Source organism: Triticum urartu, chromosome 1 (genome assembly GCF_003073215.2).
Source record: "Triticum urartu cultivar G1812 chromosome 1, Tu2.1, whole genome shotgun sequence".
Lineage (NCBI taxonomy): Eukaryota > Viridiplantae > Streptophyta > Magnoliopsida > Poales > Poaceae > Triticum > Triticum urartu.
The window spans coordinates 101,565,435-101,581,972 of NC_053022.1; the positions used below are offsets into that span (position 1 = coordinate 101,565,435).

The 16,538-nt window shown below is 46.8% G+C and overlaps 2 protein-coding genes across 5 annotated transcripts; both read left to right on the plus strand.

Annotated features, from left to right (window-relative positions):
• The first annotated feature begins 1,259 nt into the window (after positions 1-1,259).
• Positions 1,260-12,133, plus strand: LOC125550462 (arginine--tRNA ligase, cytoplasmic-like). Of its 4 annotated transcripts, none has more exons than XM_048713464.1 (18): positions 1,260-1,479; positions 2,051-2,169; positions 2,264-2,397; positions 2,511-2,586; positions 2,672-2,773; positions 2,868-3,083; positions 3,946-4,026; positions 4,153-4,236; positions 4,311-4,415; positions 5,125-5,303; positions 5,472-5,556; positions 5,700-5,901; positions 5,994-6,063; positions 6,180-6,249; positions 6,464-6,553; positions 6,661-6,729; positions 11,498-11,596; positions 11,734-12,133. In XM_048713464.1, exons 1-18 carry the CDS (start codon positions 1,383-1,385, stop codon positions 11,842-11,844), a joined length of 1,989 nt encoding a protein of 662 aa, XP_048569421.1. In that variant the 5' UTR covers positions 1,260-1,382; the 3' UTR covers positions 11,845-12,133. The 4 variants fall into 4 exon arrangements, with proteins under 4 accessions (XP_048569421.1, XP_048569428.1, XP_048569437.1 ...); XM_048713471.1 differs by having other exon boundaries at positions 2,273-2,397; XM_048713480.1 differs by having other exon boundaries at positions 1,330-1,479; positions 2,047-2,169.
• Positions 12,134-12,263: 130 nt separating this feature from the next.
• LOC125550489 (protein REVEILLE 6-like) lies at positions 12,264-15,087 on the plus strand. The gene is made up of 3 exons (XM_048713500.1): positions 12,264-14,106; positions 14,209-14,668; positions 14,771-15,087. Exons 1-3 carry the CDS (start codon positions 13,952-13,954, stop codon positions 14,813-14,815), a joined length of 660 nt encoding a protein of 219 aa, XP_048569457.1. The 5' UTR covers positions 12,264-13,951; the 3' UTR covers positions 14,816-15,087.
• The last annotated feature ends 1,451 nt before the right edge of the window (positions 15,088-16,538 follow it).

Genomic DNA, 16,538 nt, shown 5'->3' on the forward strand with positions numbered 1-16,538 from the left:
GGTGGCGGAGGACATCGCGTCTCCCCCGCATCTCTGGGGTTGTGTAGGGCCTCGAATCGTATGGTGGCGTGCCTGATCTGATCGGTACGACGAAGATGGCTGCGACGCGGCGGGGTCGGAGGCGGCGCGGGCTGCGGGTGTGGTGGCCAGCCCTGTTCGGGCGGCGGCGGCACACCATCTGCCTTTGGATCGGCGGCGGCGGAATGAAGGGCCTGGTGGTCGCGTCGGCGGCACCTCCGTTAGATCTGTTATGGCCGGTGTAGCCGGTAGTGGTGGTCACCTCTTTCGCCAGAGGTGGTCGGCCTACGGCTGGGTGGTCGGGTCTCGAGATTCGTCATCTAGTTCCGGCACGAGTCGGGGAGACACAGTTACCGGTGAAAACAGAGTCGTTGGCGGGCGATGGCGGCATTTTGCGCCGTTACCTTGATGAGGGCATCGTTATGTAAATGCTGTCGACCCACGTGCTGCTTCGGGGGAAACCCTAGGATCTGGTCTTCCAGATCGGACGATGACAGTACTACGGTGCCGTTTCTCTCTTGGGAGCATTGTTTGTGGAGCAGCGCTGGAAGACAGAGGCAGGAGGTGAAGCGGCTTCGTCTTGCACGGAGCTTCGGTGAAGCTGTCAAGTCATGCCTGGTCGATAGGTGCTACGCTGAGTCATGCCTAGTTGGCAAGTGCTACGCACGGCAGATCTTCCAGTCTTCGAGTCTGGACGGATGAGCGCAGGGCGGTGGCGCGGTTGGGCGCCATGGTTGCGTCGACGGATGTCCGGACTTGCAAGAATGATGTGGATTTCTCTTCTGAATATGGCCAGTGGTCCGATGATGATGGCGGCTCCTAAAAACATGTGCATGTGGTGTGCGTTTTAGGTAGGCTGCACCGACTGTTGGTCTTAATCGTTATGTGGATGGATCGGTGATGACACCGTTTTTAGATATGAAGAGTGAGAGCATTTCACATTATTGAGTTTGTAGGTGTGACTGGTGGCTTCGGGTGAGTTGATGGCTTTGGGTGAGTTGATGTATGTTTTTGTCGGACCTTTGTGAAATAATTAATAAAGATAGCTGCATGCATCAATTGATGCAGAGGCCGTGGGTTTAACCTCTTTTTAAAAAAAATATGACGTCAGATTTTTTAGCGAAATCTGTTCAAAAATCTTAACCTGTTTGGCATATCCACACATAATAAGCCCCAAAGACTTGAAATTTATAGATTATAAAAGTCAAACGTAAGCAAATTTCGAGCGGAAACTGCCTTTGGCTCCATATCCACGCCCCAAAGAGGTCGAGACTTGACGGGCCCGATAAGGCGCACCGAAAACCCTCGCCTAGCCTTTCCCTGCACGCGGCGTGGGAGCGTATTTATTCGCGAACGAGGTCGAGATGCGGGCACTCGCGGCCGCAGCAGCAACTGCAGTAGTGGCGGCGCCTACCCCCGCGCGACTCCTCGTCTCCGCCCGCCGCGCTGCTCCACGATTCGGTGAGTCCTCGCTCCCGCGACTTCTCCTCCCCCCCCGACCCCATCCGGTTCCACCCCGCTCCGGCCGTTCATAGCGCCGCGCGGTCCCCGCGTCGCTCGGAGTTGCGAGGTCTGATTTGGCAGCAGAAATCCGAGGGGTCATGGGTTTGAGTTTGGTGCGGTTTTTGGTTTAGGGTCCGCGCCTGCGAGCTCCGAAGATTTTACAGGGAATGGCGGATTGTCTAGTGGACCTCTTGCGGGGTTTAGAGTGTACGGTGCTTGAGATGTTTGATTTGAATTTAGTTTCACATGGTTCCGGTTTATAGCACCCTAAAGTAAATTTGTTGTGCACGAATCTGCTAGTCGGCGTATGGGGGTCATGCGAATTTACCCACAGCTTTTGGAATTGGGGATGAAAAAGGCTGTCGTTCATTCTGCACTCTGCTCAAGTTAACCTATGACATGCTAGGTTTAAATTGTAGCTTGGTGGGGATTCGTGGCTGACGATATAACAAGTTTCACCTCATAGTTCTTTCTTTTTGGGGCCTAATTTCGGCCTTGTTGCTTATCTTTGTGCTGCCTATCTAGCTAGGTCATTGTAGGGCATCTCCCTTCGCAAGGTCACTAAGGAGCGCCTGCTACGCTTCCACCACCATGGGAGACGAGACCTCCACTTCTGCCTCAGGCTCGGCCCAGGAACCTGCGGCGCCGGTGAGTATTGGATTGCTGGTTCTGGAGATGATTGTGTTGTGTGTGTGTTTGCCCGTATCTACTTAATTGAGATGGTGACGACCCAAACTGCTAGGCCATGCAGGGAGCTGGGAGTGTCAAGCAGCAGATCTCCAATTTGGCGGCCCTGTCACTCCGTGCGACAGTGCCTGAAGTGGATGTAGAACCGATAGTTGAAGTTTGCACGGGAAAGTTTGGTGACTACCAGTGGTACGTCCCCCTATGTGTCTATTTTATTTGATGATCCGGACATGTGTGACTCCTGTTCATGTTAGCATCCCTTCAATGTGCTCATCAAGAAACTTTATCTAAACCGTATGCAGCAACAATGCAATGGGATTGTGGTCAAAAGTAAAGGGATCCGGGACAAGCTTCAAAAACCCCAATGCAATCGGACAGGTTAGAACTTTTTTTTTTGCGGGAAAAAAAGTTATTTCCTTGTTCATTCATTTCAACCTTTTTATACGTGCTGATTTTTTCACAGGCGATTGCTAAGAACCTGCCTGCCTGTGACGTTATTGAATCAGCCTCTGTTGCTGGTCCTGGTTTTGTGAATATTGTCTTATCCAAGAGCTGGGTTGCTAAGGTCTGCCTGAGATTGTTTTATCTGCAAGCTTTGCATGCATTCATTGATACTACAATTCCATTCTGCTAAGCACCATTGAACTACATTGTTGCAGAGAATACAAGATATGCTTGTGAATGGTATCAAAACTTGGGCACCAATTCTGCCAGTTAAGAGGGTAGTGCTTGATTTCTCATCTCCTAATATTGCAAAGGAAATGCATGTTGGGCATCTAAGATCAACAATCATCGGAGACACCTTAGCACGCATGTTTGAATTCTCAAATGTTGAAGTTCTCCGACGCAATCATGTGGGAGACTGGGGTACACAGGTAATAGATTTGGTGCTATGACCTTTAGGTACTTTAAAATACTTGCTTTTTTTCTGGTGAAAAATACGGGTACAAACATATGACCTCTTAATCTTTTGAACCCTTTTGGTTCATAGAGAATGTTGTTATGCACATAAATTCATCCTTATTTTTTCCTGGGTGTGGTTATGATTTTTGGGCCTGCATCCATTTCCAGTTTCATGTACCTTTGACACATTGATGCATTAAAATGTTCATTTGGTGCGGTTCTTCTGTGCCACCAAATATTTGGCAGGTTCTGTTGATGGTATTTTCCATGAGATCTACTTACTACCTATTACACTATGATGTGCTCTATTCATTGCTGCAATGTGCACTACTTTCTGTACTTTGGTAGTTTGATAAACTAGAGCTTGTTTCCATTTCACAATGTAATTTGATCTAATTTGTTTATCCAAATGCTGCTGTGTTTTCCTTTAGCTCTTTGATTGCTCTTTAATTACATTTTGTAACCTTGTAATTATTAGATGTACTATTGATATCTAAGCTTTCTTACTACTCCCTCCGTCCAGAATTAGTTGATGCTCAAGCGGATGTATCTAGCACTGAAACACGTCTAGATACATCCGTTTGAGCGTCAACTAATTCCGGACGGAGGGAGTATTTTGTAACATACTAACAGTTGAAATTATACTTGATCGAACTATTTTGTACCGTGCTGGAGAAATTGGAGTTTTAGTATTATTGCATTGGCAGAGATATCTACTTCTGCTTGTTCTCTAGGCACTAGTAACTGTAAAATTTGCTTGCTTATATGGAGGCCTTCTAAGTTGAACGAATTTCTGCTTCGTGTACTAAACCATGTTGGTCTTTGTTCATGCAGTTTGGAATGCTCATAGAATTTCTATTTGAAAAGTTTCCGAATTGGGAGGAACTTGGCAGCCAGGCTATTGGTGACCTTCAGGTAAGGTGTTGTTCCATGCATTGTGCTTATATTGCCAAAGTCAAAAGAAGTGCTTATTTTACATTGTGTTAGAATTTCTGATTCATTAAACAAATAGTCATATATTAATTTGGTTATTTGCTGCAGGTTTTCTATAAAGCATCCAAACAAAGATTTGATGAAGATGCAGAATTTAAAGATAGGGCTCAACAAGCTGTTGTTCGGTTACAGGTAAGTTCACCTTGCATGTGGAGTCTGGGAAGATTGTGGTTTTTTCTTCTAACCTCAGCAACAACACACTGTAGGGAGGGGAGGAGAAGTATCGTGCTGCTTGGAAAAAGATATGTGAAATCAGCAGGAACGAATTTGACCAGGTTTACAAGCTCTTAGATGTACAACTTGAAGAAAAGGTAATGTTGCTTTTTTTACTGATCTGTAAAGTTTGCTCAATAAAGTATCGACGGAATGTAGCTGCAACCTGATTTTTTTAATGTTGAACCCAACACATCTGTTTCTTGAATGTTTGAACTTTGCCCTCATAATATCCTTGTTGTATGCAAACTGCAACATGAACTATTGTACTTTCTTGAACTGAAACTTGTGCAATGTTTGTTGATTAGCAGTTTTGCTCAAAGGTGTTTATTTTCTTTCTCCCACTTGAATCATAATGAAAGAACATGCCGGTAGTCAAATTAAATCTTAGTTTACTCACCCTGGCATATTTTCTCATTGTCATAGAATCCTCGCAGATCGTAAATTAACAATTGCTGCCAAGTATTACAATCTGGCTTCACTTATTGGTTGTTATGGATCCTTTTGCTTTAGAAATTTAATAAACCTGTCTTTTTTTGCCAATTTCTTCCGCTTATCATATTACCAGCCAATATTTCTTGAGATATTTTCAAGACTTAAGAAATTCCTTTTTGTTGTGTATTTGTTGATGCCATTTTTCTGCAACACTTTATACTTTACTGTATCATCCAAAATCACTCTGATCAAAGCATCTGTGTCCCTTTGTGTTCATTCGCTTGAATGTCCAGTCTCTTCCCTGGAAGCAACCAAAAGGTTATTTTTTTATGTTAATCGGTGAGAAACGAAGCTCATCTACTCACTTTTCAGGGGGAGAGCTTTTATAATCCCTATATTCCGCAAGTCTTGGAGAAATTGAGTAGCCAAGGTTTGATCGAGGAAAGTGAGGGTGCTCGTGTAATATTCATTCAAGGTCATCAAATTCCTTTGATAGTGGTTAAAAGAGATGGTGGCTTCAACTATGCCTCGACAGACTTGGCTGCTCTTTGGTTAGTAGTTAAATAATGCATGCTTTTTCCTTCATATCTTTCTGAGTGCCTATTTAGCTGTTTTCTGTAGAAGCAAAGTGGATGTATATTCATAGTTGATGCAGTCTAGTTTGTGCAGTGATGGATTTTATGAACTTACACCTTTTCTTGGTCCTTGCTTTTCTCAAGGTACCGGCTTAATGTTGAGAAGGCGGAATGGATAATATATGTAACAGATGTTGGTCAGCAGCAGCACTTTGATATGTTTTTCAAGGCATGTACAAAGTGCCATTTATCTTTAGCAGAAACCTGTTATTGCAATATTGATGCTAGTAATTCTTCAGATCAAGAGAACCGTTTTTATCTTCATTCCATATTCTGCATGGGATTTCATTTTACATATTGTTTTTGTCTCAGGCTGCCAGGATGGCTGGTTGGCTTCCAGATCCAAAGGAAAAGAAGTTCCCAAAAACGAGTCATGTTGGGTTTGGCCTTGTTCTTGGAGCAGATGGCAAGCGCTTCCGAACTCGTAGTACTGAGGTTGTTCGGTTGGGAGACCTACTTGATGAGGCTAAATCTCGAAGTAAATCAGAACTTCTCCAGCGTCTCACTGAAAATGGTAAGCGGTACGCTTATACAACTTTGTTTTGTTTTCTTAATAGTCTTATATGATCATTCTTAATAGTCTTATATGATCATGGTTTTGTTCAGGTAAAATTGTTGACTGGACTGATGAGGAACTAGAGCAAACTTCAAAGGCAGTAGGATATGGCGCTGTCAAGTATGTACCAGTTTTTCTTCTTTTATGAGGACAAACTTGTTGGACTGAAGTTGAATAATTTAATGCTTTTAATCCTAAATCGATTTGTATACTCATGTTTTCTATCTTCAATGCAGGTATGCGGATCTGAAGAACAACCGACTGACTAATTACACGTTCAGCTTTGATCAGATGCTAAGTGACAAGGTATTTTCAAACCCCACGTTTTGTGGACGGATCAACGTCTTTACTCTATGGCTCTATGCTCTGTACCTTATACTGTATTTGTTGTGTGTGTTTCTGTTGCTGGCATTACTGTATCGTCTTTCCTTTGCATGAACGGAACTTCTATTCTGACCTCATCATCTTTTTGCTCACTCTCCCTAATTTTTATTTACATCCTTATTCCCTTTGTGAACAGGGAAATACCGCTGTCTATCTTCAGTATGCTCATGCTCGTATCTGCTCCATCATTCGAAAATCCAACATGGATGTAGAAGAGCTAAAAGTGGTAAACACTTGTTAGCTTTTCGTGTTTATGCTGTCAATTATATAAAATCACCATGAAATTCTTTCGGCCATTGGAAATGGATTAAATTGTTTACCTTTTGTTCTCAGAGTGGGAACATTTCTCTTGCTCATCCAGATGAGCGTGTCTTGGGACTGTATCTTATCCGTTATGCAGAGGTATGATTGTCGCCGCAACTAAATCTATTCATTTGATCCAGCGCTACAACTGTAGTCTGGTAATATTGTTGAACTGTGAGCAGGCACAGTGATTAGTAAACATTTGATTGTGCTAGTTTTTTTTTTTGGAGGAATTTTGTGCTAGTTGTTTTGGGTGGAATGTCATGTGGTGGGCCTTGGAGAAACACAAGGTCCCAGCAAAGTACATTACCCTCATCAAGGACATATACGATAATGTTGTGACAAGTGTCCGAACAAGTGATGTCGACACCGCTGACTTCCCGATTAAGATAGGACTGCATCAGGGGTCAGCTTTGAGCCCTTATCTTTTTGCATTGGTGATGGATGAGGTCACAAGGGATATACAAATATCCCATGGTGTATGCTCTTTGCGGATGATGTGGTGCTAGTTGACGATAGTCGGACGGGGGTAAATAGGAAGTTAGAGTTATGGAGACAAACCTTGGAATCGAAAGGGTTTAGGCTTAGTAGAAGTGTAGAACTAAAACCGAGTACATGATGTGCGGTTTCAGTGCTACTAGGTGTGAGGAGGAGGTTAGCCTTGATGGCTAGGTGGTACCTCGGAAGGACACCTTTCGGTATTTGGGGTCAATGCTACAGGAGGATGGGGGTATTTTTGAGGGTGGAGGATGGGGGTATTGATGAAGATGTGAACCATCGAATTAAAGCCGGATGGATGAAGTGGCGCCAGGCTTCCGGCATTCTCTGTGACAAGAGAGTGCCACAAAAGCTAAAAGGCAAGTTCTACAGGACGGCGGTTCGACCCGCAATGTTGTATGGCGCTGAGTGTTGGCCGACTAGAAGGCGACATGTTCAACAGTTAGGTGTGGCGGAGATGCGTATGTTGAGATGGATGTGTGGCCACACGAGGAAGGATCGAGTCCGGAATGATGATATACGAGATAGAGTTGGGGTAGCACCAATTGAAAAGAAGCTTGTCCAACATCGTCTGAGATGGTTTGGGCATATTCAGCGCAGGCCTCCAGAAGCTCCAGTGCATAGCGGACGGCTAAAGCGTGCGGAGAATGTCAAGAGAGGGCGGGGTAGACCGAATTTGACATGGGAGGAGTCCGTTAAGAGAGACCTGAAGGATTGGAGTATCACCAAAGAGCTAGCTATGGACGGGTGCGTGGAAGCTTGCTATCCATGTACCAGAGCCATGAGTTGGTTGCGAAATCTTATGGGTTTCACCTCTAGCCTACCCCAACTTGTTTGGGACTAAAGGCTTTGTTGTTTTGGGCGCAAATAAAGCGTGTTACACACAATGTGATCAATACATTTTACTTCAACCCCTTTTGCCCTAGGCTATGAGAAGGTAGTTTGCTGTATCGTATGACTGAAGTGCCAATTATGTGTAGACTCATGGGCAACTGTTTGGATGACTTGGCTGCGAGTCAACAAAAAGTTGTACATCTTCTTTCCTCCCCTAATGTTTTGTCCTTCTTCCCGTTCCTGATGGACCCCTCCCAGGCTAGGTCTCTGCCATAGTTCGATGTGGTTATATTCTGTAGATTCTTTAAGTACTCCCTCCGTATCAAACAGTGTAAAAAAACGTCTTATATTTTGATACAGAGGGAGTATGTTTGAAGGAAATCTGACTTGATATGCGTTAGGAAACTGGTTTTATAGATAATACTCCCTCCCTCCCATAATATAAGTGTTTTTGACACTAGTGTAGTGTCAAAAACTCTCTTGTATTATGGGACTTGCTAAATTCGACATGAAATCAGAACAACCTGGTTTATGGGCCATTGTGCTCTTGTGGGGTGGTTTTAGTAGGAGGTCATGAGTTTTTTTTTTTGATCTGGAACACCATGCATTCCATCAGCTAGTGGGCTCGACTAAATCGTCGGCCACAGCACCCATTACATCAAGGGGGAGGTTCGTGATCCATACATGGTCACTACCAATGCCCATCCTAACACCTCGGCCAGCCAATAAATGTGCTGGTTTATTACAAGAGCGACGCACGTACAAGATTTTATACTCAATGAACCCCAATTGCAGCAAATACTTGGACTCGCGGAAGAGGCACCCGAGATGGTTTCGATCAGAGAAGTTGGTATCCAACGCTTGTTTCAATGGGAGACAGTCCGTCATGAACATTACCTGGCCCATACCAAAGCTTTCTGCCAGATTTATGGCTTTCATGAGGGCCAAAGCTTCAGCATGTGTGGCCGAAGTAAGGTTGGCGAGGGGCCCCGCTGCAGCGAACAAGACGTCCCCGAGCGTGTCCCTGGCAATACATCCCCAGCCTCCCTGTCTATTGGTAGCAAGAAAGGAGGCGTCCAGGTTGATTGTAATCCAATCCTGAGGTGGTGGGTTCCATCTACCATGGTCCACTGACGGTGATTTTTGTACTTTCGCGTGGAACTCACTCCATTCCGCAGCAATAATCATCAGCTGGCTGGCAAACGACTCTGCCGGGGTCCTCCGATCACCGTGTCTACTCCACCATTTCCACAGCAGGCCAACAACCCTCAGTTTCGTCATGTTTGGCAGGGCAAGAACTTTCTCGAGTACTTCCAGGGGTGAACAAGCTGTCATTAGATCCTGTCTGACATTGTCAAGGCCAGCTGCCCTCCACACCTGCTTGACCCATTTACATTTGAAGAATAAATGGCCTCCGTCTTCAAACAGCCGCCTGCACACCGCGCAACGAGTATCTAATTCAATTCCTCTCCTCGCGATGTTCATGTGGAGGGGGTGGCTATTGTGCCCGAACCGCCACAGGAAGTGGTGTACTTTGCCGGGGCAGCTGATTTTCCAAATGCTTCGCCAAACAGCATTCCGCCAACCTGCGCTTGATGCTCCTTCACCCTGCTGCACCCGGTTCTCGGTCCTCACCAAGCTTACATGCACTTTGTAGGCTGATCTGACAGAGAAAAGGCCCTTTGCATCAAAGTGCCAAGCAATGAAATCTTCGTGCTGATCAAAGACTGGTATGGACAGGATAGATTCGGCATCCTCTTGGTTGAAAGTTTGTCGCACAAGCGCCTCATCCCAAGAGTTTAGTGATGGGTCGATCAGCTCGCAAACCTTGGTCAGAATGTTCTGCCCACGTCCAGAGATTGGACATCTCGACAGATCGCGCGGGAGCCACGGGTCTTCCCAAATCCTTATATTTTCCCCCGATCCGACTCTCCAGATATACCCTTCTTTTACGATCTCCAACCCCTTGAGGATGCTGCGCCAAGTATAGCTCATGCCCATCGTCGGTAGAGCGGAAAGGATGCTTCCACCGGGGTAGGTACTTTGCCTGCAGTACTCTAGCGCACAAGGAGTCCGGGGACTGCAGCAGGCGCCACACCTGTCTCGAGAGCATAGCCAGATTGAACGAATATAGGTCTTTGAAGCCCAGCCCTCCGTCCTCCTTGGGTAGTTTCATCTTTTCCCAACTCACCCAGTGCAACTTCCTCTCGTCTTTCTGCTGCGACCACCAGTACTTGCATATCATGTTGCTCAGTTCTTCACAAAGCCCCTTGGTCAGATCAAAGCAGCCCATAGCATACGTCGGGATCGCTTGTGCCACGGCTTTCTAGGATTTCCTTTCCTTGCATTGAGAAGAACCGTTCTAGCCACCCCTGGATCCTAGCCCAAAGCCGGTCTTTTATGTATTCGAAGCATTGCCTAACTGAGCGGCCCACATAAAGCGGGAGACCCAGAAACTTGCCATTTGTCGTTTCTTGCTGCAGACCCAGAATATCCATCACCGCACCCTTGACCGTGGCCTTTGTATTCCGGCTGAACATGATGGACGACTTATCCCGGTTAACCATTTGACCCGACCCAGCCTCATAGACCTGCAGGATACGATTTATTTCAGATGCTCCCTCCTCAGTGGCCTCGAACAGAAGTAGAGAGTCGTCGGCAAACAGTAAGTGTGACACCGTCGGAGCCGTCGGAGCCACCTGGATGCCTTTCAGCCTGCCATCCCTCTCGGCTTGTTGAAGCAACGCCGAGAATCCCTCCGCACAAATGAGGAAGAGATAGGGGGAGATGGGGTCTCCCTGACGGAGCCCCTTGCCTGGCACAATTGGGTCGGTGTAAAGCGAATTTATCTTGAATCTGTACGAGACCGATCTGATGCACTTTGATATTAGCTTCACAAAGGCCTCACAGAAACCTAGCCGGGACATGATTCTCTCCAAAAAACTCCAGTCGACACGGTCGTAGGCTTTGCTCATGTCCAGCTTTAGAGCCGCAGAGTTATAGAATCAAGGAGAAATACTAGGCTCCTCGCACTGGCACGGTGTCTGCCATGTAAAGCTGTAAATCCCCTTGAGCTCCTTTGCCTACCTCCCCATTCCTGTCCGTGCTAAAAAATTACTCCCTCTGTTCCTAAATAAAGTCCTTTTAAAGATTTCAATACGGACTACATACGGAGCAAAATGAGTGAATCTACACTCTAAAATATGTCTATATACATCCGTATGTAGTCCGTGTTGAAATCTCTAAAAGGACTTATATTTAGAAACGGAGGGAGTAGATTGGTGGTTAAGTGGCGACTGAGCCACGTGCGCTGGTGAAGGCGTCTATATAAGGATGGTACTGTCTGCACGATGTGCCTCCACATCAAGTGCGTGGAGTGCCGCACCAAGTATGTTGCTTGCTGGTGTGTGGCTTGTTCCGACCAGTCACCTAGTAAAGCATTGTGGCACTTCTATTTTCAAGTTATTCCTGTATGGCTTAATTAAGTGTGATCTTGTCCCCCTTTTGTATTGATAAACGTGCTTCTATCTGTCAGATTGTTGAAGAGGCATGCACCAATCTCCTTCCCAGTGTTCTGTGTGAATACCTATACAACTTATCCGAAATGTTCACAAGGTTCTACACAAACTGCCAGGTATACTTTTATCTATTTCCATGGTTTAATTTATTCCAAGTGAAAATTGCAGCAGCTTCCACCTACTAGGTGCTAAAAGCGCCAGCCTCCCATTTTTCAGCACATGAGATGTAACCGTTATCTTTGTCAACTCACAGGTTGTTGGGTCACCGGAGGAGCCAAGCCGGCTGCTGCTTTGCGAAGCGACGGCGGTCGTCATGCGACAATGCTTCCAGCTGCTTGGGATCACACCGGTTTACAAGCTGTGATTGGCCAGTGTCTGATCCTTCACATCATACATTTGTTTCCACACAAGCCCGTCTCCATGGTTACAGTTTTCGTCCTTGTAACCTATTACCTCTGTTCTGAAATATAATTCGCTGGGGGAGTTCAGTTTACACTCCCCCAAAGACATATATTTAGGTACGGAGGGAGTAGTAGTTGGCACCACTAACATACTCTGAGTCAGATTGCCCCATTTGAGAACTGAAGCATCTGGTATTCTGGTTGAAACTACTATGTAGCAAAGGATAGTCGAAACATGTTTGTTTTTTGCCCTGTCCTTTTTGTGTCATCTGCTATCGTGCCTTGCCGTCAACTGTGTCCAACCAGGCTTTGATTGAGTCCGAGCGCAACACGGGTTGTGTTTGCAGGCCTCCACTAGCTCGGACGGGGCCAGTAGCGTGTCGATGCAGTGAGAACATCTCACAAGCATGGGCCACAACTGCGTTGCTTGACGCTCACTGGCAAAACCATCACCCTGGGAGAAGAGTCTTGTGAGTTGTGACACCATTGACAACGTCAAAGCCAAGATTACCGATGCATCTCTGTGTACAACTATGCAAGGCTTGCAGGCCCCTGAGCTGCAATAGCTTTTTCCTGTGGGTGCTGCTCCAACAAAGCCCCCCTCCATGTCTCGACAAGACTTGCCGAGCCTTCTTGCAGCGGCGCAGCACAGCTACTGCCCCTCCCATGGCCTTAGGGGGCGGAGGGTTAGCTGTCACGTGGGGGATGCAGATGACTCACACCCCTCTTTTACCAGGAGAGTGACTCTTTACCCCAACGTCATGGTAAAAGGAGTGCGCTGCAAGGACGAGACAGACATCTATGCCTCGGCAACGGGATGTAGCGCCACATACCCCCTGCATTTAATGCGGTAGGTACTTCCTCTGTTCCGAATTACTTGTCTTGAATTTGTCAGATACGGATGTATCTAGACTCATTTTAATGCTAGATACCTCTGTATCTAGACAAATCTAAGACAAGTAATTTGGAACGGAGGGAGTATATATCACTGCGGTATTGTATAGCCATTGTGGTGACCTCTTGTGTGACTATAAAAGGAGGCCTAGGCTATGTAGTAAGGGGTTTGATTCTTAGAGAATTCACGCTTGCATATAGCAGGACGTAAGGTTTTACTCGAGCAGCCTGAACTTGGGTAAAACCACCATGTCATAGAGTAGACCTCGAGCGTGTTAACGCCCTCAACAGGCAATAGGGAACCAAAAAGGGGGCGTCTCTTGTCCTCAATGTTCTGTTTTGCACACACAACATAGCGCATGACAGCCGAGCGCAACGCAGGCTGTGTAGACCTTGAGGTTAACATGAGTCAGCGCTTGACCGCAACACTGGCAAGCAATGCAAGACAGCCGAGCACACAGCTAACAGCACACCGCAACAGTCAGAAGATGCTGGGACGGCCGGGAGGTGTTTGCAACACGAGCTGAACATGGATGTTGCAACCCCCCATGTTGCAATTGCAAATGTGGGGCAGCTCCTTTGTCGAATGTCGATGCTGGTTAGCGAAGCAGCAGCTTATATTTTTTAGAACAACGAAGCAGCAGTCTTGTCGTGTTGACGTGTTGTGGTACTCGCGGTCGTGCGGCTATTTTTGTGATGCATCTGCTCTGTTGGGTTCCGCTTGCTGGGTTGTTTCGAGGCAACGAGCTGCTGCGTGCTCAAGTTCGGCCTATATAGTTACGCGCCCTCGGTCGGCGTAACCACGGCTGCCGAGCTGCGAGACTGCAGGCATACCGGAAGGGAAGGCGAGCTGGAACTATGTAAGCCGTGTCCTTCTTTCGGACACGTGCGGCTAATCCCCGCGTGCCACATTGGGCACGTGTGTTCTTGCTGTGGCCTGGTCGAAAGACACGGCGCATGCACGTGCCCCACGCCTCACACGGCTTGGGTTCTCGCCTGTCCGGTGCTCGACGGACCAGTACATATACGCGAGCGCTCCTAGCCACCTCAGTTCATCACACTTCACTGCAGTGCAAGGCATCAGCTCTCGACAGACTCCTCACCGCCGCTTCCGCTACCGAAAAGAGAGGGTTTTTTCAGCGCTGCTCCTGAAAGAGAGATAGAGAGAAGAAGACGATGGCAACAATGGTCAGAGGCGTAAGGATGCCTGCTGCTGCACGGTCGTCGGCGGCGGGGAGGAACAAGAAGCTCCGGAAGCCGTACACGATCACGAGGCCGCGGGAGAGGTGGACCGACGAGGAGCACGAGCGATTCCTCCACGCCCTGCACATGTGAGCGATCCCTCGATCAGCTGCTCTTTCCTCTCTGCCTGTACTTGGAGCTCTGAACTGACGAGAAGCTTTCCATTTTGTTTTCCTCTTGCGGGACTGCAGATTCGGCCGTGACTGGAAGAGCATCGAGGCCTTGGTGGCGACCAAGACGAGCGTGCAGATCCGCAGCCACGCCCAGAAGCACTTCCTCAAGGCCCAGAAGCTCGGCCTCGGGGCGTGTCTGCCGCCGCCACTTCACCCTCGCCGCGGCGCGGCCCTCGGCCAGCAGCCGCCGGCCCACCCTGACGCCGACATGCTGGTGCCGAGCATGGACTGGGCATGCGCCGCGCCTGAATCCCGCTGGCCGGACCTCGACGCACCGGGCGCCGAAGAGTGGCCGTCCGCCGGTGCCCTGCACCTGCAGGACGAAACCGTTGAGCTCCCACTGTCTCCCCACGACCTGCGCTTCGCTCTGGTCTACCGGTTCGTCGGCGACGTCTTCGCCTCCGACGCGGCTGTCCCGGTCGATGCGCAACTCCACAGGCTTCAACTGCAGGGCGTCGACCCCGTCGTCGTGGACACGGTGAGCACTTCACATGCACATTGCCACATTCTGACATCACCTAGCTGGCCCAATGTGTCCCATCTCCTCTAACTTATCCTTTCTCGTGCCTAATTTGAGCAGATCTTGCTGGTATTAAGGAATCTGGAAGCGAACCTGTGTGCCTAGGACTCTGCGAACGGCATGGTTTCTTTCCTCATCGACAGAGAATTCGAAGCACGTTCGGTCACATGGATGGACGGACAGTTTTAGTTTCTTGGAGTCGGTTAATTTTGTGCAGAAAACTAATTGATGTGTAGAAAGAGAAATGTGAAAAAAGAGTTCGTTTGAATTAGTCTTATTCACTCACTTAGGCTATGTACAGTGTTTTTTTTGCGGGGAGGCCATGTACAGTGTTTGATACGATATGTTTTCTTATTCATAGGGTTAAAATCAGACTTCACTCTATTTCATTACCATGCAGAGAAGATAAAAAAAACATGTTATACGATAGATTATCTCTTGCATTATCTGCATCACCCAGACAATCATTCAATGATTAAAATTGAACTTTTTTTGTGAATGATTGAAATTAAATTAAGAAACATGTGACTAAGGAAAAAAAATCTCTTTTCGCAAAAAATGGAAAAAAAAATCTCGCACAATGGTTAAAAATGCCATTTTTCATATAAAGAGATTGTCTCTTCACTAAGCAAGACCAATTTTTTTTCTCTCTTCTAGCTCAAACATTATGCAACAGTTTCGTCTCCTTTTTCATCCCTAACCCTAGGCGGCTAGGGCAAACCCCCTACCCCCCCGACTTCATCGGCGAGTCTGTGATTCACCTCCCCTCTGCTTCCCGCTCTAGGGGTTGGTGACGGGGAGGGGAATGTCAGGCCCCTAACTGAAGAATTCGACACTTCAAACACTTCACCAGTTAAGCACCCCATACCGGTTCAAGGGAATTCAAATGCAGCTGCAAGATATTCATCTGACGGCCGGGACACTCACTCACCGCTTCACACCAGGAGGAGCTCGTGTCCGACGTCGATCTTAGATCGGACGACTGATAGTCTTCATCATGTCGCTGTTTACTTTCCGGTAAGGGAACTATTCATTTTCTTCTTTCCGGTAAGTTGTCATGGCTTATAAGAAAGAGATCGGTCGAGAGAAGGCAACTAATCTGTAATAGGGTTGAACCCTAGGCCGTCGTGTTCTGGCTGGCTCTGTATTGCCCGCCTTCTGAAGGAAATATGCCCTAGAGGCAATAATAAAGTTGTTATTTATATTTCCTTATATCATGATAAATGTTTATTATTCATGCTAGAATTGTATTAACCGGAAACTTAGTACATGTGTGAATACATAGACAAACAGACTGTCCCTAGTATGCCTCTACTTGACTAGCTCGTTAATCAAAGATGGTTAAGTTTCCTGACCATAGACATGTGTTGTCATTTGATGAACGGGATCGCATCATTAGAGAATGATGTGATGGACAAGACCCATCAGTTAGCTTAGCATAATGATCGTTTAGTTTTATTGCTATTGCTTTCATCATGACTTATACATGTTCCTCTGACTATGAGATTATGCAACTCCCGAATACCGGAGGAACACTTTGTGTGCTATCAAACGTCACAATGTAATTGGGATGATTATAAAGATGCTCTACAGGTGTCTCCGATGGTGTTTGTTGAGTTGGCATAGATCAAGATTAGGATTTGTCACTCCGTGTATCAGAGAGGTATCTCTGGGCCCTCTCGGTAATGCACATCACTATAAGCCTTGCAAGCAATGTGACTAATGAGTTAGTTACAGGATGATGCATTACGAAATGAGTAAAGAGACTTGCCGGTAACGAGATTGAACTAGGCATGAAGATACCGACGATCAAATCTCGGGCAAGTAA